Source organism: Dermacentor albipictus, chromosome 7 (assembly GCF_038994185.2).
Source record: "Dermacentor albipictus isolate Rhodes 1998 colony chromosome 7, USDA_Dalb.pri_finalv2, whole genome shotgun sequence".
In the NCBI taxonomy this organism is placed as follows: Eukaryota; Metazoa; Arthropoda; class Arachnida; order Ixodida; family Ixodidae; genus Dermacentor; species Dermacentor albipictus.
The window spans coordinates 57,827,762-57,850,236 of NC_091827.1; the positions used below are offsets into that span (position 1 = coordinate 57,827,762).

Consider the following 22,475-nt stretch of genomic DNA (forward strand, 5'->3'; position numbering starts at 1 on the left):
AATTGGGTGGCTTGCACAAAATGACTGAAAAAAGTTCAGAACGTTCGCGCTCGCTCTCGTGCTCACAGTGTTCCTTTTTTTTACTGTGCTCTGACGAATTGTGTGACAGCACTCACGCACTCTTCTATGTATTCCCATCTTCTGTAGTCGTCAGTCATCTGTCGCGGCCCTTCTCTAGTAGAGGGTGACCAACTGGAAATGTCCCCTGATGAGCCTCCCCATCTTTACTTATGTTTCCTCTCTTCTGCAGTTGCAGATAAGAGCCCAAAACAGGGTTTGCGTTGACCTCCTCGGATTGGGCTCCTACGTGTGGTGAAGAAAATTTTGCACCCCCGCCCCTCCTACGCTGAGCACATAACTGGTGCCTCGGCGCTAAGCACCGAAGGAAGCCACACGCGAAGGCCACTGCATCTTCGCGCACCTTTTGCGCTGGACGATTGGTCCAGGTCTTTTGCGTGCCATGCCCACTGTTCACGCGGTGGCTGGCAGGCACGACCATGGCGTGCTGCCTGGTACGCGTGTTGCTATTGTGAACTGTCGTGTGGGCCCGAAGAAGTACGTTTGTGGCATAAATAACTGCCCTGTCTCCTTTTTTTAAGCGGCTGCACACCAGGCGAAATGCGAGGATCGTTCATCTACAAGCGGCACGTTTGAGAGCACCGCAATCGCAGCGTGCGAGTCGGCATGTTACGTGCATTTTTTTTTTCAGATTTCGTAGGGTTTCTCTAGGACGGAGAAAAATGGATTCCTTAACAAGCCGGAAGTTCAAAGGCGCTGAAGTGAATGATTCATAGAAGGTTCAGAAGCTTTCTCATTGGAAATCGTAGTACCTGAATGTTTGATATAACGAGAAGAAAGGGGATTACCCGGGGGGCCCGATTTTTATTAGCCGTATCATAAGGAGCCAACAAACACTGACAACAAGGACAACATAGGGGAAATTACTTGTACGTAATAAATGAAATAAATGAATGATAAGTTAACGGAAACGAAAGTGGTTGAAAAGACAACTTGCCAAAAATGGGAGAACGATCCCACAACCTTCGCATGCGAATGTTGTGGGATCATTCCCCACTTGTTCTGGAATTCTGAGGTGTACTTCCTTATTGACAATATTGTGGTGCTTTAGCCACGCTCGAACACATGCTCTGGTCTTGCGAAAGAATTGAAGACTCGGCGATCAAGGTTGCGTCCACGTGTGAGGCCGCACTTCGCAGCCCGGACCTGGATGAACAATTCTGGGCTGTCCAGCAGGCTCACGACGTGGCCGTGAGGCTTGGCCTTCCGGTCTCGACGTGGGAGTGGCCCGCTTAGTGATTATCACTACTTGCAGGACCAAATAAAGTTTTCCTTCCTTCCTTCAGGATGGCACAATTACCATGCAGGAGAAACTGGTCTGGCCGCAGGTGTCTACCCCGATGTAAGCGAGACACGATATGCAATGACAGTTGTGCTAAATGGCATGCGGGGCCTTTCCCCGGTGAGTGCGGCGAGGTGGTGGCAAGGTGTCCGGGCAATGTGCCTCCCATGTGCACGCATTGTCTCGACTGTGATGTGCGTTGTGATTGGATAAGCTTGAGCAACGGCAATAGTTTTCGCCGTTGAAGCGCTGCGTGATAATCCAAGACATATATTCAGAGCTTGGGCTTGAATGCTCTGAATTGTACGCAAATTGGTTTTGCGGGTGTTGCATATAACAGGTAGACTGCACCGTAGGAACCCAGCAATAACACACATGGATTGTGTGGGCATCCCCCAGTTCTTTCCTGCAAGGAACCTGAACAGATGACAAATATGGATCAGTCGCTTTTTCACGTGGTTCACATGAGGAGTCCATGACAGGTCTCTGTCAGTCACAACCCCCAAGAACCTGTGACTTCTGCTAGATGATATCACTTGTCCGTTGATTGATATGCCGTATGCAGACATTGGCTTCCGGGTAAATGCCACCACTGCGCACTTTTCCCACGTCACCTCCAGTCCTTGCTTGCCAAGGTAGCATGATGTCAATGAGGCCACCTTCTGATGCCGAGCGTGACGTTGAAGCCGTGTCATCGCCGACGTCCAGATACAGATGTCGTCGGCGTAGATATAGGGAGTCGTACGGTGCTTGACAGGTCCTCGAGTAGTCCAATAGGGGCTAGATCAGAAAGCGTTGGACCCAGTGCTCCGCCCTGAGGGACTCCGCGACTACTGTAATTTTGGGGTGTCGGGCCGTCCCCGCTGAGGACGTAGAATGATCGCATCTGTAGGTAGCTACGAACACAGACATATATCTTTCATCAATTCTTATTGCTTCTACCGCTTTAAGGATTGCTTCATGGGTAAGATTATCGTAAGCCACTTTAACGTCTAGAAACAAGGCAGCAGAGAATAAATGTAGAAGGAAAAACAAGTGCGAGGCTACAGCCTGTCCAACTAATGGAGAGTCAAGCGAAAACTAAATAAATAGGTATATAAATCTAATTATAATTTACTTAGCATAGTTCTCGCAGTACCGACGCGCCTCATTAGTCAGAAACGTCCACTCATCATCATCATCATAATAATCATCATCAGCCTGGTTACGCCCACTGCAGGGCAAAAAAAGCCTCTCCCATGCTTCAACAACCCCGGTCATGTACTAATTGTGGTCATGTTGTCCCTGCAAACTTCTTAATCTCATCCGCCCACCTAACTTTCTGCCGTCCTCTGCTACGCTTCCCTTCCCTTGAAATCCATTCCGTAAGTCTTAATGACCATCGGTTATCTTCCCTCCTCATTATGTGTCCACTCACAAGAACAAAAAAAAAACAGCGTAAATCTGGAACATCGCAGAAGCTGTAACTGGAGGCTAGACTGCGCACGGAGCTGACGCATGCGCAGTTCTAATTAATTGTGTTGTTTTGTTTTCAGTGCTAACCGGGCGCAAGCAGACACGTGCGACCCAGACCAGTCCGTTGCACCCGTGTGTCGCGTTCAGTCATCCATTCGTGGCCTATACGCAAAGCCGCCTCTAGAAAGTGCAGAGCTTGCCAGTTCCTTCCTTACCGCCGTACCGATAAGCGAGCACGTGGAGTCGGGCCGACGCACACACACACACACGCACACACAGACGCACGCGCAAAAGCGAAGTAAGATACTCGGGACACTCGACCTGCCGCAAAGGCCAGCAAGCCTCGCACCTGCGACCTGGGGCCCACGCGCGGCCAACGACGCAAGCTACTCTTTAAAGAACGTGGCACTTCCGTTGTCGGCTCACTAGTTGTCAATCTCGACGTGCGTGCGTGTGTGGGTACGGGAACGAGTTCCTCCGAAGCAACAACGATGGGATCCTTCCACTTTATGCTGGCTGCACTGGCCGTCCTCGGTAAGCGCACTCGAACAGGCGCGTTTTATTGTGCCTGCGTCAAAGGGCCGTTACGTTCTGGAGCTGCAGGTGGTTCGATGGGGGTCATTGAGGCGAACGCGTTTGGTTTTTCGGTAAAAGTCAATGACACTTAGGCGCGTAACAACAAAACGTACGGTACCTCGAGTATCAATAACTGCGGTAGTGACAGGATTTGGGCTAGACTAAGTGTCGTTCATTCTCCGAGGACGCGCAGGCCTTGTGGAGTCATTTATAAATATGCGTCATTGCAGAACATCTGTGTCTGGATGAGTTTTGATGAACGTATTTCCGCGAGCACGATGATTGACTCTATACAAGTTGAGTACACCATGTGTGCGAAGCTCATTTTTAAAGATTGCATGAATAACACAGCCTTAAAGCTCTAAGTCGCGACTCATCTCCTTCGCGAAATGCGTTTTTTCAAAGTGAAGCTTTCGTTGACTCGTCGTCCAACTTTTGGGCTGCTCTCTTGCTCGATTGGCCGGTAGCAGACGTAGTGCAAACAAGCACCGTGTACAGTGGCGACTGAAGCAGGCCGGGGTTGCAACAATAAGGTTGCCAGCCATGCCGAATTTAAGTGGACAGTCTGGACTTTTGAGTAAATGTCCCGAGTTCCGACTTGACGAAGTTGCCACGGCCAAATGCCCCGAGTTTAGTTGATATTCTGTGAATAACAATGAATAAACCAGCCAATGAACGAGTTCGCTTCCACTTTCTCTTGCCTTCTGTTCTCAGAAACATAAAGACAGTTTATTTTTTTGTCGTGCTTTTAATTCTGTTGTCCGCCCTGACCGGTCACAGTACTACTATCTCTATTGGTGGCTGTATTAGACAAGCAAACGCTGCACCTCTGTCGTTGTGAATTGAGACATGATACGACAAAAAATTAAAAAAAAGGAAGAAAGAAAATCACGGGGGCAACTCAGCGGTATGTGAACGATTATTGCATTAGAATGACGCTGAATCTCATTTAGGTCCCGAATTCAGGATTTGATCAACGTTCACCACATTGCGAGGTGTTTTTCAGGAGCTCACTCGAGCCATGGTTAGCCTCTTCGAGAAGCGAAGTGCAAGTGGTCGTCCGGAGCAGACCATCAGTTGCACTACATATATTATAATTAGCGAACAAACAACAAGAACAGTATACTGGAAGTTACATGTGCTTATTGAATGAACTAAAGAAATTAAATAATAATAGAAGTGAAAGTGAATGAAAAAAAAGCGGGCCCTGGGTGGGATAGGAACCTACATTTTCGAATTACACGTGCGATGCTCTTACCAAGTGAGCTAACGCGGCGTCGTTTTCCCATCCACTTTCTGTGGTATTTATCTTTACCTACCTGAACTAAACTTCGGAATATTTCTTTAGTTCACTTAATAACTGCATATAATTTCCCTCGTGCTATCCTTGGTATCGTTGCTTGACGTCTTATGGTGACCAATAAAAGTCGGGCCCTCGGTTTCCTTTCCTCTCGTTCATTCCATAGCGAGGCCTCGAATCCGGCAGCATACATGCCTTAAGGTAGCACGTGTGGGTTTGTTAACCAGCTGCCTTCACCCGAAAGAATCACGTGCACTTGACGCCTGCGACACGCACACACAAAAAGGGAGTGAAAAAAAAAACAGGCCGTGAGGTGTGGCGCTGGCTAGCACACCCAGGTTTAGTTCTTGTAGATGAACATAAATACCACGAAAAGCGGATGGGAAAACGGCGCCGTGGTTGCTCGAATGGTAAGAACATCGCCCGCGTAATGCGAGAACGTGGGTTCGTGCCCCACCGGCGCCCATCTGTTTTCTCATCCAACAACAGCAGCGTCAGCAGCTGCCTTCGCCCTCTGAACTCTGCGATGTTCCCGGCGCGACGGATTGCACCGTAGCCAATCCTTCCGGCACTTCTCCCAGCACATGTAACGCCTGTACTCCTTTCGTTCTTTTGGTGCCCGAGTCTCTTGCAAGGCATACCACATTGCGTCAAGGCTCACCTCCCCGTACTCTCACATGCGATATACCTGCGACGTGTGGCAGCCGGCTAAAACGAGGGTTGCGCGATAAGCGTTTAGACGGCATCGCGTTCATAGAATTGTAGCGTGCCGAGGAACGGACGCATGCTCCAAGCAAAAAAAAAAAAAACTTCATCGGCTATGCTTTTCGTTTAACTACCACTTTGTCATAATGGCTACCGCAATCTTAGTTTTCACTTTTACGCCTTCCAGAAGATTTGACAGCTATGCCGTTCCCTGTGCACCTTGAGCAATTGTTTTTTTCTTATAGAGGGTGTTGGAACTTTTAGCGGCGCCGGCTGCTCCTTGTCGCAGTTTTCTTACACTTAGTGTGTGTGGGTGTTTTTTTTTTCATTCTTGGAACTGGTGCAAGGACTTTTTTTTGTCGAAGCTTAATGCTTTAAGTACTGGTTGACTTCAATTATGCGGTTACGGCCTGCCCTCTAAACACGTTATTCCGTGAATTATCTAGTAATCTTGCTGATTATTGTTGTTGCCCGAAAGAGCAGCAATTCCCTTGTACGCCGATGCTGTGTCTTATCAATTTATCTCCAGACCGCTATTTTATAATCTCAGACACTCGTCGCAAATACAAGTAGTATGGGAAAGCATACATCTCCTTATATCATAGCAATTAAAAACATACAGAAGGCATGCATGCATCGATGAACGATAGCTCGAAGTTAACGATCACGTGGTGGATGCTTCATATTCTTGTTCGCTAAAGCAAAGCACGAACATACATCCAGCTAATAATGAGCTTACCATTTCACTTCGGCAAGATTTGGGTGCTGCTGTAATGTCGGAAAATGTTAGCGTGGTATAAACTGAATAGCATTCTATCTAATCACATCCCACATGATATAAAAAATAATCAACACCTATTCTGCAGCACATCTTAAGTGTTCTAGATGCGTAATGCACGCCACTGTCGTTATATTGTTGTTGCTTTGTGTTTTTCAGGCTACGCTACGGCTGTATCAGCAGCTACCTGTCAGTCGGTGAGTACGTTTCATCATCATAATCAGAATCAGAATCAGCCTGGTTACGCCCACTGCAGGGCAAAGGCCTCTCCCATACTTCTCCAACAACCCCGGTCATGTACTAGTTGTGGCCATGTCGTCCCTGCAAACTTCGTAATCTCATCCGCCCGCCTAACTTTCTGCCGCCCCCTGCTACGCTTCCCTTCCCTTGGAATCCAGTCCGTAACCCTTAATGACCATCGGTTATCTTCGCTCCTCATTACCTGTCCTGCCCATGCCCATTTGTTTTTCTTGATTTCAACTAAGATGTCATTAACTCGCGTTTGTTCCCTCACCCAATCTGCTCTTTTCTTATCCCTTAACGTTACACCCACCATCCTTCTATCGATAGCTCGTTGCGTCGTCCTCAATTTAACGTTTACAAAGTATAAGTAAGGATACTAAGTATCCTAAGCAAGGATAAGTACGTTTACTTATCCGCAATCCTTCTTGAGGTAACAATCACAGAGTGATGTTTTTTTGTTAGTCAAACATGAACATTCACACGAGAATAGGTTGCACCGAGAAGTGTATATGATTGCACAGAATATCGCATCTTTTAGAGCGCAGCTCTGAGGCGCCTGTTCCTGCTTCGGCGTCGGTGGCGTAACCGAGCGAACGAGCACAGTGAAAAATGAAAGACGCGAGCCGCGAACGGCGGAGACCCATGAGAGCGGCCCCTTCAGGGACGTGCACGTGGAAACTAAGGATAGTGCATGCGTGATAAGCGTGGTGACGTCAGGCGAGTCACTAGTGATCACGTCACTTGAGTCAGTGATAGGGAGCAGGTTTTTAAGCTTTGAAAGCAATTTCCTTTGATATATTAGTAGGCAGGTTAGGAGAGGTGCAACGGCGGTGAAGTCGAGTAGGTCACTATAGTGACCTAATCATAAACAAGAAAGGGGCTGACAGATGGAATAGCACACTGTGGTATAAAGTTTGTAAACAGGGATAAAGTGCCTCAGACAGGCTGGTCAACGTTTCGATAGGAGGACCTATCTTCGTCAAAGGCGGCCTCGTCATCCTCGGCGTGTTAGTTTTAAAGGGTTAGTGCAGTGACGTCACGTGCGGGTGTTGTCGCTGGCGGCTGGTTTTAAAGAGGGAGATTACAAGAGGAAACAAGCGCTGTCGTCCGACGTCTGTGAGCTTCATTCTCAAGACGAGGGGGCAAGAGCGTGCTCTGTTTACAAACTTTATACCACAGTGACCTAATCATGTCACTCAAGAACAAGCTGTTACATTCTCAGAACCATTTCGTTTGATATGCATGTCGAAAGCATAAGAGCGCATGCATAAATAGAAGATTAGTGATCTATATTGTATCGCTTAGTGATCACGCCAAGTGCCTGAGTAATGGTGAGCAAGTACCCTTGCGAACGATGTCGAATGTGATAGGAAAGGAAATCGCATGTCATGATCGCAACACAAGTCGCTTAATATCCGTCACGATTCTGCCTCGCTTATGTCTCTTGTCACCCGGAAATGCGACTCGAAAAGGAGGAAATGAGCGAGTGGTATAGCACACGTAAGTGTTTCCGAAGCAACCATGACAACACCGGTAGCGGGGAAATAGTGCTTCTGTAGTGCTGACGGCAATATAGTGATCACATCAATGAATAGACGGCATTCATGACGTCTGTTACGAGATCTTCTGCAAGAATTGTTTCTCAATCAATTTCCAATAGGATTAAATTTACTGGCAGTGGAATTAAAATGTGTGGCACTTGGATTAAAATGGCTGGCGCAAGGATTAAATGAGTTGGCTTGGCACGCGGATTAATTCGGATGGCGCTGGGATTAAATGTGGTGGCGCCTGGATTAAATTATTGGCACTGGGATTAAAAATGCTGGCGCTCAGATTAAATTGGCTGCCACCTGGATTATTTTCTATGACGTTTGGATTAAACTGAGCGGGAAAACCTGTAGTGTCATGCGGATCCACCCGATTGTTCGTTTCACACTATCGTCTGCTCGCGTTAGCTATCGCTCGCCCTTGTGTCGGTTGCCATGGTTTGAGATTTTTATAATCTGATTATATGCGCAATGCGAATTGTTTACTAATTTGTGCAAGCCACGTGGGCACCAGCGATTACACTGCTAGCTTCGGCGAGTCATGTATAAAAGCCGCCACGCTTGACCCGCAGATCAAGTTTCCGACGATCACCAACTCTGCTCGATGCTATCGTTGCGCTTGAGTGCTACTTGTTATGTCGGGCACAAGCTTGCCAAATAGAGTGTTAAATTTGTAACTCAGTTTCGACACTGTATCGTCGTTCACTGTCGTTACCACGTGACAATATAATCGTAATACAAAATGGTGTCAGCCAGTTCTTTCTGAACACGCAGTGACGCAACTGGTGCAACTGCGTCCTTCTTAACGAAAAAGTGCGCGCAAAAGACGTACGTTGACGAGAAAGAGAGAAACGACAAACATGGGCACTACTCGCAACTCTTTTTCGTCTACGTCGATTTCGCGCACTTTTTCGTTAAGGTGGAGCCACACCAACTCGCACAGCTCTCAGTTTTGAGGAAGGGCTTCGTCTGCCGTGGCTGCGAAACTAACTGGCTTAGCAGAGGCTCAGCGCCACCACCGGGAGGACCTTGTCGTTCACTATCAAGTCCTTTGCCACAATATATTGCAAATTCAAAGCACCTAACAGCTGCGCCCATAATTTGCGTTAGTGAGTATCATTGTGTTTGTAGCGCGGTCACCGAATTTCTCGCACATATAATGCGATGTTTTCTAGGTGAACACCTCCCAGACATTGCTGACCGTGGTTGCCACTGCTGCCTCGCCCGATAGCCTACGCACAGAACAGCCCCCGTATATAAGATATCACCTTACATGTAGCCCCTTTCTGTAGTACCCGAACAGATGTAGCGGCTACGCTCTCTAGGGATCTAGGCAGTGAAGTAAAGGGCACCTAAGAAACCTCAGTACAATAAATGAACGCCTTGAAGCGCATAATCCCTTTAATAAATTGAATCTTTCTACGTCTTCTCTTCAGGCGAAGGTATGCTCTGTAAGCCTACTGCTGAAATACGTGAACCAGCCCTGAAGATTGTACTATGATGAACTATGCTAATCTCGAAGATGGCATGATGAAATGTGGGCCACATCCGGAGACAGTGCAATCCCAGCTCGTATGGATCACGCGGAAGGGGGGGGGGGGGGTTCTGCGTTACTAATTTGCTGGGCAGGCACCAAATTGCTAAGCTGCATAATGTTGTACAGTTGTAAAGCAGCTAATTAACCACTTGACGAAAGCAATCTTCGCTCCACATTGATTCTGGAATGGGCTTTTAATTCCAGAATGGGCTTTGAATCTGCATATTGGTTTTCTCTCGTCCTTTCTATGATTTGCCGCATTACATGTCATTTGGACTGATTGATTCATTCTGATGCAAGCAGGATGCCGATTGTTCTGGAGGTCAGCGGTGCGTTCTACACGCCAACTACTCGAGCAGGGCCAACTGTGAAACCGACCACCGTTGTGAGTAGCACTTCTTGCATCAAAACTTACATATAAAATAAAATAAAATAAATTCTGGTGTTTTATGTGCCAAAATCAAGATATATGATTGTGAGGCACGTCCCATTGTGGGGTGCTGCGGATTGATATTTACAAGCTGGGGCTCTTTAATGTGCACCCAGTGCACAGTACACGGGTGTTTTCGCATTTCGTCTCCATAGAAATAACAGCCTCCGCGGCCGGAATTTGATCCCGCGCTCTCAGACGTAGCAGCAAAACTCCAAAGAACACTATGCCACCATGGTGGGTTGAACAGAACAGAACAGAAATTTTATTTAGATTATCAAAAAAATGGTATGCGAAAACGTCTGGAACCTTAGCCATAGGCTAGTTATGGATCCATACAGTTATACAAGGAAAAAGTAAACGATTCAGACACAATCATTTGTTGTGGATAAAACAAACAAAACAAAAACAGAAAAAAAGGAAATGCAAGCAAACAAATACCAATAAAGCAAGGCACTGTCACCCACGACACGAGCCCCACACCACCAGTGAGGCAGCACGCATCGAAAACAAGACCCATGGCCTCCCCCCCCCCCCCCCCCACGGCAGCTCGCACACATACATGCCCGCGATGAGAACACAATAAACGACCATACAAAAAGAACCGGCCGAACACCCGCGACTCCAGCCGTCAGCAGAACGGCAACATGCAACAATCATCCACTCAATGCAGCAAGAATGCACACCGATATGCCATGTATACATTTGATGCGCAGTGTGTCGAGTAAAAACAAGAGTACATCGGCATTGACACTTACGTTACTATACATCCATAAACACATACGTACGTATAAAAAACAAACAGTTTGTTACAATGCTCCGAAACGAACTGGGTGGGTGATCTATTTAAAGCTGAGAAACAAGATAATGCGCAGAACCGATCAAAACGAGTAGGCGCTGACACTGACTAGCGCAACTTTTATGCGATAATCTGTGACTGGCCACTAACCCTTTTATTTTGCGCATTCACTTCTTCCTAAGCATTGTCCACCAATTGACGTGGAAGTAATTTTCATTGAAGTTCGATTACAAACTGCTTCGCAATTTTATTTCGTATCGCGTGAAGCAAAACATCTGTTTCTTTTCTTTTGTCCCACTGCAGGCATCGATGTCTCTCCCACATCATGCTCGGTGAGTATCAATAGCGTCCTACTTCAGCTATTGACACTGCAGCTTGTTAATTACTTTTCCCCTTGAATGATCACTCGTGTAGATGTCACCCAGAAGGCCTCCTTGAATATGTTTATTATTGGTGTGCGAATCGCAGTTTTTGACACCGCATGTAATAGTGCCAGAATGGAATACCGAATGTTTTTCGACTAGTTTGCAGATAAAGTACAGCTGTCTCGCCAATAATTATCACACGTTCCTCACCCTGGTAATTACAGCATTAGAAATGTTCTGTAATTATACCGCACACACAAAGCCTGCTTTACTAAAAGCACTAATACGACCAGTTGTTTAGCAAACGCTGGGCTCTATGAAGCTTACGCTGTCATGCATTATCTTGTCCGGTTTAGAAAGGCAAGCTTGTTGGCTTGCCTTTCTCTGTCTCTCGTTCGTATTGTCGCGCGGCAAACGGCGCCATTGTTGTCTAAAGCACGTTACAATAAAACGTATTCATAATTATACCAATAAGAATGCACAGCTTCTCCATATCTAAATAGTACCAAACAACACCCACTGCCGAATGGCGTGGCTAAACATTTCAATGCGAGTGATGTTGTGCCTTTAGCCGGAAAAGACTGGCTGTTAGAGCTACACGAAAGTACTGTCAACTGTTACATGTACTGTGATTGGCGTGACAATTATCACGTTTTTGCTTAAATTGGTTTTCACCGTGTAAAGTCATAAACGCAAGGTATTCGAAATGCATTCGAAACGAATATTCAGATTTCGTATAGCGACTGTTCGATTCGAGGACTCGATCGAATAGGCCGATATTCGATTGGTTATTCGAAAGCTCCGAATATTCGCTCAACGCTAATCCTTCGCGTCACAGTCATCCAACATCACCCTTTCTTTTGTCTTGTTCTCAGTGCGAGTTTGGCTTCCAATGCCGGCTCAAGGATTGCCCTTCGTCACCCTACGAGTGTAAGTATGCTTGATTATTTTTCTTTTCTTTCTTCACCTACTGCTCCTACTAACTGCATTTGCTGGGTTAAAATGGACCAGTATTAAGTCAGTGCAAAGGTGGAGCACGTTCTTTGTACTACAACAAGAAGTAGTGGCAAACATTATGTAAGAACATATAATTTTCTCTTCGTAAAAGTGCCCTTCGTCGATGCGTTAGAAGTCACACGTAAGACTTGAACAATGTTATTTATTTATTTCTTGCTTTTATAGGTCTGGTCCTGGAACATCAAGACACCAGATGCGGAGGGATAAGCGTACGTAGTCTGCTGCTAGTAAACTCGCATAATTTGAGCGAACTGTGTTATTCATGACGGTATTGTCGGGTGGTTGTGGCATCTTAGTTATTATTTATTCATTCACCTTCTTTCCTCGCGCAATAACCGAATGGAATAACTTGCCCATATCACTTGTTATTAACACTGAAAGCATTGAATGCGTTGACAGCTCAACATGCGACCATTGAAAAATGTTGTTTGCTTATTCTTATCTTGTTTTGGTGCAGTGTGTCTGAAATCGTAATTTTTTTTCCTGTTGTCATTCCATTGTAATTCTGGTCATTTTTGTTTTGCTACTCACGTACTCTTGCATTTCCTTGTTTTTTCCTGTACTTGTCTGCCCCTCCTGCAAGGGCCACTACAAGACCTGCAGTATTTTCTAAATCAATAAACAAAATAAAATAAAAGATACATCTATTTAAACCAGCCCATAGGGAAACACCAGTGGCGCCTACAGAGATAGACCACCCGACGAGCAATCGTGCAGGAAATGACAGCTTTAACGTTAATATTAGCATATATTAAGGCGCCCACGCGGGTGCATAGTATCCCGGTATAAATTTGAGCAGGCTACTTAATAGGCATAGCAGAAAACAGCCTGTATTTTACATGAGCCAAAGGAAGGACCACACAATCCAGGACTGTTGATTAGCCCGTGTGATGAGGTCGGGAAATTTGCAGCTGAAGTCCGGCGTCGGCTGGCGCTCAAAAAAAAGGGGGGGGGGGCTGGAAGGGGCGTAATAGGACTCCTTTTGAAGACTCATTGGTTTTACGTTGGACTAAACATAGGCTGGTATAGATTAGCTGGCGCTGATTCTAACATGCGACGCTGGCACGAACCGAAAGTGCCCCTCTTTTCCTTTTGATGCTCCTTCTATAAGGTATTTATTCAGCGTGTTTTTTTTAACCTTCGACTATTTCAGGGTCCACAGTGTGGTCCGGACCAGGTGTGCGGATACCAGAAGACCGGTTTAGTGTGCATCAAGTGTCCCTGTTACGGCACCGACCGCTCCGTTTGTAAGTGCAGCTTCATAATTCCATGTGCACTCGTGGCTGGCTTCACACTTTATCAAAACAGAGCGCGTGTTTTCGAAGGGAGGGTTTAATGTTTCGCTGCAAGCTCGGTAATCAATGCATTCGCGACACTTCGCTGCATCACCGCCCTGCACTTATTCCTCCCCCCACCCCCACCCCCGCCCAGAAAAGAACGTGCGTGGGAGAGTGAGAATGGGGCCAGTACTTCAAACATTGAGTCTCCATGTGTACACTCACGCAAAAGAACTACAGGTCATGCAAATAATCCTTTGCCACGTGATCGCTGCGCTGTGCTTTCCTATAAACCTGACGCTATAATCAGGTCCATACGAGTGAATGAAACCAGGCTTTACAAGTGCGGCGCGTTCAGCGTGCATTCTGAATTGCAAGCCTCTTCCACGTTCGAGAACACCAACTTCTCAAGTGCTTTATATCTTGTGCAGCCATATTTATTCCTGTGTCGAGCGCAAGCTGCGGGTTCCATTTAAAGCTGGGACCCTTGAAAAGCACCGCCAGAGCTGTCCGCGCGTCCAAGGCACTTTAAGCTCTCCTACTGGACAGCAGCATCAATCAATAACTGTGTTCTCAATTGATCACTTCAAACATGCTTCCACTTCTGCATTTGCATGGCATCAAGCGATTCACTTGAGCGAAGCGATGAGCATTTCGCCCACATGCTTATACAATCGCGTGAGCACCGTCAAGTTCGCATAGGTCAGCTAGTATAGATACGGCAAACAGAACACAGCAGAAAAGAAAGTGTTGCCGACGGCACCCTTGCGTTAAACTTTCGTTCGCCTGGTTTGTATGAAAAAAAAAATGGCTGCGTATCTCTACTTGCGTGAAGCCAGCTCATGCAGAGACATGCCCTATTGTATCGCTGCCTGTCGCCAATTAGGTCACGACAAACCCGGCATGAGTCATTGTAAACTGTTTTATTGGAGCATGCGGAAGAAAAGATGCCGTATTGATTGCATCTGTGTGGATTTTTGTAGTAGTATTAGGCCCACTATAGGATCGCTTCTTACTGAGAGACATGCGCTGTAGTCCGCGCTTCTCAGCTTTGGCCCTCCTTGAGACGCGACGTCATCGCTTCGTGACAATTTTTGTTATAACCGCAAATACTTTTTCGTGCTGCAGGTGTGGACAAGAAGCCTGGCGTCGAGTGTGGACCCAGCAGCATCGCACAGGTGAACCGCGACAACAGCTACGCGTGCAAGGGTTGCGCCTCGGCCACCTCAGTGCTTACCCGCTAGAAGCATCGGTGACTTCACTGAAGACACCGTGCAGTGCCCCACTTGCGCCATTGCTCGAGCAAGAAGTCTGTCCCGTTGCGAGCACGTATCGGCTGTGGACAAATGACATTAAAATAAATTAATGCCGCGTGATGGTGTGCACGTTCGCGGTAGTCCTGCTATAGTGTCCTTTACTTTACTGCGCCTGGCAAAATGTGTGAAAGACAGCGCCCACGCGGTCTCCTTTTGTTCGTACTAAGCCCTCCCACTCCCTCACCCCCACATGCATGCATCCATCAATCACCGCCTTTTATGCGGAGCTTTAGCTCATTCATAAATTCTCTATTTTTCTCATCTTGAGTACACGTTCTCCCGTCTATGGTCGACAACCGTAGATATCCTCAGAGTTCACCTTACTGTGTTTCCTTCGAGATCATTTCTACTGCGACAGCAGTTCACAACTGAAAAAGTGGGTTCACTTTCTGCGTTCATATTTTCTGTTACACAGTCACCCTCATCGGCTTCAACCTCGCCGTGTGGCGAAGAAAACTCGACCCACCATCTTGGGATAGAAATTGTGCATGCCTTAACGCAAGGCACCGTAGAAAGCCGATCGCTGACCATTGCGTCATCTCGAACCTTTGCAGCTCGGCAGTTCATTCAACTTTTTTCGCGGGCCCCGCACGACTTTGGGGAGTTGCGGCATCTGTGCGCGTCCTCGGAGATGACATCAAGTGAAGTTGTTCTAGAGAAGGTGCCAGGTGTTCGCTGTGAGAGCCTGCTGCCGTCGCAGAAAATGTCTTCCAAATCGTAGGAACAGGAACCAAGTGTGGCTGTTGGAGCGAGTTGGCATTCCATGGCGTCTCGTTGAAATTAGCACAACTTGGAACAAACGGAAGAGGAAAGAAGGTGCATACCCCTCAAGCTCTTCGCATCCTCTGCCAGGCACCACATTCTAAAGAGAGCATGATCTCCCTGGTACAGATCCCGGCCCATGCGGGCCCCGTCCACTCACACCTTCCCTATCTCAACGAGGTCACCCACTCCAATGCGCGAGGCCTAGTCAACCACGCCGGAGTCACTGGAGACGAGTTGGACACTAGGGACAATCTGACTACTTATAACGATCTCGTTAAGGCCTTTTACCTCAGTCGCCGAACCTTCCCTCCACTTCATCCCAAGTTCAGCCGGGCGCATATGCTAACACCCTGCGTCCACTACAAACAAACACATACCCTCTTCACCCGCCGGCATCCACCTTATATTCCCAGACGTTTACACTGCCCCCAACTGCCGGTGCTGTGGCATTCACCCGGCTACGCTTCCGCATATCCTGTGGTAGTGCCCAGCACAGTACACACACATTAACACCACGACCCTCTTGTCGAGGTTGCATGAGGCTCGGCGGAGCTCCGCCCTCGACGACAAAACTTGGGCGACCCAGCACGCCCGTGAGGCAGCGGCGAAGCAAGCCCCCGACGTTCCCTCATGGGAGGCTTACGCCCGGCCATCATAAAGTGCTGGTTCCAAAATATAAGTTTGTGCTTGTGCGTTTTTCCGTCGGTCGCGCCTCGTGCTCCGCCGTCGATGTGCGGCGCATGCTGTGCTCTTCATCCTGCCAGCGTTGCCAGACGTTCCGTAGCTCACGGGGCGCTGTTACTTCCATCCAGCAGGGCGCCAAGTTGAATGAATGCCAAGTTGTTGAATTTGAATGCCATCCGAGGATTCCAAGCACAACGCTGAACCTTTCTTTTGTATTTACGGTCATAGGCAATTAGTTTTACTGCATAATTTTTACAAAAAATGGATCGGACCTTCATTAGATTATATTTATATTATAAACACTAAGTAGGCATAACTTCTTTAAATTAAACCTAAAATCTGTCCTTACGTCAAGCAATCCTTCGAATATTTTTCTGAGGGTGGCTTTTTACCTCACCTTTCCATTCATGATTATTTACATTTAGCTTGAAGTTTCTAGCAGCACTCAGTGGTCTTCCAGAACATTGTGAACTAGAATTAGCGCTGTATTATCATATTTCAAAAGCAAAGATACATCAGTGCGACGTTGGTATATCTGTTGCATAAAGGAGTAGGCTATCATGCGGCTTCGTCGAAGTTCGTTACATCGGGGAACGCGGCGAATCAACTTCTATGAAGAAAAAAAAAAGATCAAGGGTCACTTAGCTATCCCTACATGGATGAATGTGAACCATTGTGGCCACGTCTGCAGAAGCGACGCTACGTCCGGTGGCGCCACTGGCGGAGTCACGTGACTCGAGGCCACGTCAGCAGAAGCGCAGCGACATCACGTGACGAACCGCGTTCCTCACAAGGTGCGCACAATGCAAGTTCGCGAGTTCGAGTCCTACCAAAGGTCGTGGGTTCCAGTGCCTCAATTAGCATGGCCTTAATTAAAGGGACTGAAAACCAATTTTTATCGTACCATTCTTTTTAGTGCAATGGAAAGCCTACAGGTCAGAGTGTGTAATCGTGAAGTTCTAATGTGGAAAACACAGTGTAAAATTTTTTACCAGAATTTTTCGTTCTGCAATAAGGATGTAGTCGTTCGCTGGAAGCATGCTGAAGACGGTCTCGGGTAGGCGCGATAGCGATTATACGCCGGCATTAGTGGGAGGCAGACGACAAGTGTGGCAGTAGCTGTGACAAAGTACGATTTTGTCTATTAGGTCGATGTTCCCGCGATTCATGTTTTCCGAATGGTTAAAGTGTTTCTGCAATAATAGCTACGTGTTTTCGTGCTTTCCTGTCCAACTTCTTTGGTATTGAACCAGTCAAAACGAACCCAATCGGACCGAAAACGAAATGACGCATTTACGTGTTATACGGAGTTCAGCGTGTTGCCGTAGCCACGCGTGCGTTTTTGACTTCAGAAGCATAGAATAATGAGAGTGTGTAATAATATACCAACTGGAATTTTAGGAAATAATTATGCTGCACTTAATAACAATCGACTTACATACACTAATCGGGTAAAATACATCCGAAGTACCAAGATTTCACCGTCAGCCCTCGCTAGTTACTGGTTTTTGAGACTTTCGTTGCGAATTTAAAATCACAATTTCTACTTAAACAGCGAAGAGCGTGCTGGATTCTACATCTGTAAATATAGGTCATCTCATGTCCATCAACGTCTCACAACACACTCTGGCCAGCTGTCAGTCCTTTTAATTGTGCCCCAATTAGCTTCCCCTTAATTAACATGCTCATAAGTTAAAGTACCTTCATTAAATATACCATAATTAAACAGTCTTAATTAACTTCGCCTTAACACATAAGGTGCGCGCGTATAAATGTTGTGAAAACAGAATGTTTAGAGCCACGGATTACTCCGCGCTTCTCTTTCTTCTTTCATCCTTCTCACCTGTAGGGCAACCGATGGACAGAGCCCAGTTTACATCGTTCGCTTGCCCCTCCCCTCGTTCCCTTTCATCTGTTTCCCTCTCTCTAAAGGTAAGGTCACATTGAGCAAACCCTGGCTTCAGAAACCGCGACGAAGAAGGAAAAGAAGCTATTTCAGACTACTAGAAAGCTCGGGAACGTTCAAATTGTTGGCTCCATTGTTTTCTTTTACACACCTAATTTAACCACCCTATTCATGGCCAATGTGCACTGTGGGCATGTGCCACAGCCACTCCTCCGAACAACAACAACAACAACAACAACAACAACAACAACAACAACAACAACAACAACAACAACAACAACAACAACAACAACAACAACAAAACGACGACGACGACGACGACAACAACAGCAACAACAATAACAACTCGGGAGCCAAGGCATCCATAAGTGGCCCGATTCTTCGTTGCTGCCCTTTGACTGCTTATGTAACTGCAGCTAGATTTCGCAGGAGTATCATTATACAGTCAGTATCAGGCTCCGCAATTACTAACTCTGTGGATTACGGACATCTCCTGCACCCTTGGAACAGAGATTTTTGCCGAACACGGAAAATTGAAGTGTCCCTCACGAAGCTGCGCTGCCGTATGCCTGCATTGAACTTCTACCTCCACAGGTCTGGTCTGGTCCCCTCACCATTATGCTCATTCTGTGGCGAAGCGGAGACAATCGACCATTTCTTGTTGTCTTGCAAACGTTTTTCTATTATAAGAAAACGACTACTCGAAATCCCGCTTCGCTCTATTGGTCTGACTTTATCAGTGCCTGTGATCCTATCTTTTGGAGCCTCCATTGTTGGGTTCAGCAACAGAAATGTTTGCTTGGCGATCCAAAATTACCTCATTGAAACTAATCGATTTCCATGTTAGATTGATCCTTCTCCCTCCCAACCATAGCTTTCTTTTATTTCTTATCTTTTATTAATTATTATTGTTATTATTATTCTTATTATCTTATACCCGGTTTTCATCTGATTATTTCCTTTTTTCTCCAAACACAAAACGTTTACTTTTAAACTCACTCGTCCAAATTGTTAACTCCCTTGTTATCATTATTATTTTAGGCACCTAATTAAACCGCCCGATTCTTGGCCAATCCCCCACTGTGGGTATGTGCCACGGCCACTCAGGACAACAACAACAACAACCAATACACCGAATAGTAAGTGAACTGCGCGCCGCCACCCCCATGGCCGGGGCTGCTGGGAGTAGTTGGCGCTGAAGCGCCTCGTGCGCATGGTACCGAGCTATTTAAAGCAGAAAACCTTCCCAAGGGTTGTTGTAGGCTTTGTTGGCTTTTACTGTAGCGTGCGCATTGTGGGCTACGCACATGAGGGGGTTCAAATGTCTATATATACCAGCTTTTCAACCTTGCAAACAGTGCTAGCCTCACTGACTATTTGTCTGCAGTTTTATTTTCACTTCATTTCCTCTGCTCTTTTGCAACACAATAATGCATGTATACAGCCCATGAATATCTGTTTTTGTACATTACCTGCTGAAAAATGTGAAGATAGGCTACATTAGAGCCACGGAACGTTTTTGAGGTCAAGTGAGACGAACTCAAGATGGCCGTGGTGGTCGTGCGGTAGGAAGTAGCCACTCGTTTCCAGTTACACCAAAAATCTCTTCCGTGAGCGGATATGCCCGGTCCACAGCCTCTGGCAGTGGCCAGTCAAATAATGCTATATGTTATTCAATCGAACAAAAGAATCCTCGCTGTTCGTTGGTAGTGTCATAATGACGTGTGGTAAGGTAAACACGGCATTATTCGTTATCATCCAACAGTGAGTAGGGCACCGCCCCAACAGTCGTGTGTTTACACGTGCCCCGCAGTCACGCAACTTACGTGGTGTCACGTGATGGTGTCATGTAACGCGCGTAATTAGGATGCACGGACCAAACCAGGGGTAACTATCGTAAAAACACAAAGGTCCGCGTTTACCATGCTACTAAATCAGCCAACTGCATTTAAATTATACTCATAAGTGTTCTGTGTTCTTAGGAATTGCTGTTTAACATTTAAACTTATTGTTTTGTCTACAGTCTCGGTTCGTCATTCACTCTGTATGATTTTGTAAGCAATAACACGTGCTCAAGTCAGAGAGATTGGTTTCTTTTTTTTTAATCACATGCTCTCTCTGTGACATATCTGTTCTGATGGGTACAAGGAAATAAAACCAATATAAAGGATTAACTAACAATCTTTATTCACTAGGCTCAATAAAAGGTACCGCAGTGGACTGAGATGTAAATCGCTGTGTTTCGATCACGATGTCACTGGCTCTATCATAACCGCGCTGGCCACATTGAGGTAGAGGCAGAATGCAAAAGCGTACCGTAGTTTGAGCGCACGTTCAAGAACCCCAGGTGGCCAAAATTCATCGACAGCCCCCTCGCTACTGATTCTCGGCCTCACAACGCACTGCGACGTTTCAGGACGCTAAGCACCATACTTTAATTCTAATTGCAGATCTACCGTAAACAAACAATCGTATTCGATTGGGCACACACAACTCCTATGTTAGGTTGTTTTAACTGGTTCATCATAACGAACAGCGGAAGCTGTGAGTATGCTTTTGCACAGCGCGCCTCTGATGTGTGCGAGCCACTCTAATTTGTACCCGTTCTTCAGTGAACACTTGCGTCGCTAAAAGTGATTTCCCAGAACGCGCCATCTGCTGCACTCTCTGCCGTGGAAACCAAGCACTACAAAAAGAAAAAAGAAGAGCCGCTGACCTTGCCCGCACGCTATGCTCCGATAAGCAGTCTGTCGCGTGTACTACGCCGTCAGAGGCAGATGGTGACTGCTCGCTTACTGAGCGGGCCTGCGCAAACCCCGCCACGATCACGCGAGAACTCTCCAGCGGCTGCACGAGGCCAACTGTTGGAATAAAAAGCATCGCCGTTCTCCGTTGTCGTTTCCCAGTCGTTCTGCTTGAGACGTGCTAGACACGACAGTGGGAGGGTTCTACGGAGTCTCGAGGATATGCGCAAAGCCATGGAGTGCTTCCATGGGGGGCTCTGGGCGTTGGCCGTGCTTGGTGGGTTTCGCAGAATCGTAACATTTTTTTTTTGAGTGTGTATAGTTGGGGATTCGCAAACTTCATATTTCAGTGCTTCTTTCTTCATTGGTCTACCGAATTTCGCACATATTTTTTGAAAGAATGTTCAGGGCCTCAGCAAGTTTGCGAGGGAGAGGCGGGCTAGTTGGTGGTCGATATTGGAATGCATTATGTAACCGTGCAAACGACAACGGACGGAGAAGGAAACACACAGGAACAGCGCGCTTGCCCTGTGTGTTTCCTTCTCCGTCCGTTGTCATTTTCGCGGTTGCATAATGCATTCCTCAGCAAATGCAATGCCCTTTCAACTGTCACTGATATATTGAGCTTTCTATGTTTAACGCAAGAAGCGTAATCCAAATAAACTAAGTTATCGAATAATTAATGCAACCATTTCTGCGTGTCACTTCAGTTTGAATTCTGACGTCGGCGTTTGCATCGAGCTAAGGGTTCCACGTAATGCTCTACCTTGTGGTGAACTTCTGGCACTTCACAGAACTTTGAAAAAGTGCGGAGGTTTCGAGCTATCCGGCTCCTCGCACAAGCTCTTGCGTGACTGCATTTTTCAAAAAGTACACTAATAAGTTTTTTTTTTCCTGCATTCTCTCCTTTGAACAATGCCCGACGCTGATTTTCGATAGCGATTATTGATTTACAATTACACGCGAACTTCATGAAAAGCGTGGCACCTTTCAGCTAAATTAAGTCCGGCGTGTGCTAATTTGACTCCGGAAATGGGGATGGTAAATGCTTGCTTTAAGAATCGTACCTGCACCAGTGGAGCAACACCGCGAACAAGTGCTTGCAACTTTCGCAGAGGCTCGCTTAAAAGGCTCTTTGTCTTTAAACTAATCTGATGCGGCTCGCTGGGCAGGCCGGACGCTTGCACGCACAGTGCAACTGTTTCCACGGTTTCGTCACCGGGATTCTTGCGACCCATGTAAATGAGGCGATTGGTAGCAAGAACTTTTTCGGCTTTGACGAAACACCTCGAGTCGACGCCACAGGCGAGAACCGTGAGCACAGCCAACAAACGCAAGAGCCTCAGTGAACCTGGATATCATAGCCATATTTATTTATACAGTTTTGCCAGCGCAGGTAACGAATTCTGAAGTTTCTAACACTTAGTTTCATAGATATGTCAGGCAACGCTACCTAGGCTAGAGAGACTTCTCTTGTTGCTGCAATATGTAGGCGCGCGTTATCTAGTGTGCTGTAACGTTCAGATTTAGCGTTTTCGTGCCGCATAATATAATCCAATTATTACATGACAGGCGTCGCGGATCTTAGCTTATTTAACAATAAACGAGCTGAGTGACATGTTTCCGCAACTCGCGATAAAAACAGCGCACGTCGCATATTAGAACAGCTGT

General features: G+C 46.6%; 1 protein-coding gene across 1 annotated transcript; it reads left to right on the plus strand.

The window, feature by feature from the left end:
* The first annotated feature begins 3,020 nt into the window (after window positions 1–3,020).
* Window positions 3,021–14,792, plus strand: LOC135912614 (uncharacterized). Its single transcript, XM_065445109.2, has 8 exons — window positions 3,021–3,349; window positions 6,334–6,371; window positions 9,805–9,886; window positions 11,034–11,062; window positions 11,971–12,025; window positions 12,278–12,321; window positions 13,266–13,359; window positions 14,518–14,792. The coding sequence occupies exons 1-8, from the start codon at window positions 3,307–3,309 to the stop codon at window positions 14,631–14,633; spliced, it is 501 nt and encodes a 166-aa protein (XP_065301181.2). The 5' UTR covers window positions 3,021–3,306; the 3' UTR covers window positions 14,634–14,792.
* Window positions 14,793–22,475: the final 7,683 nt, after the last annotated feature.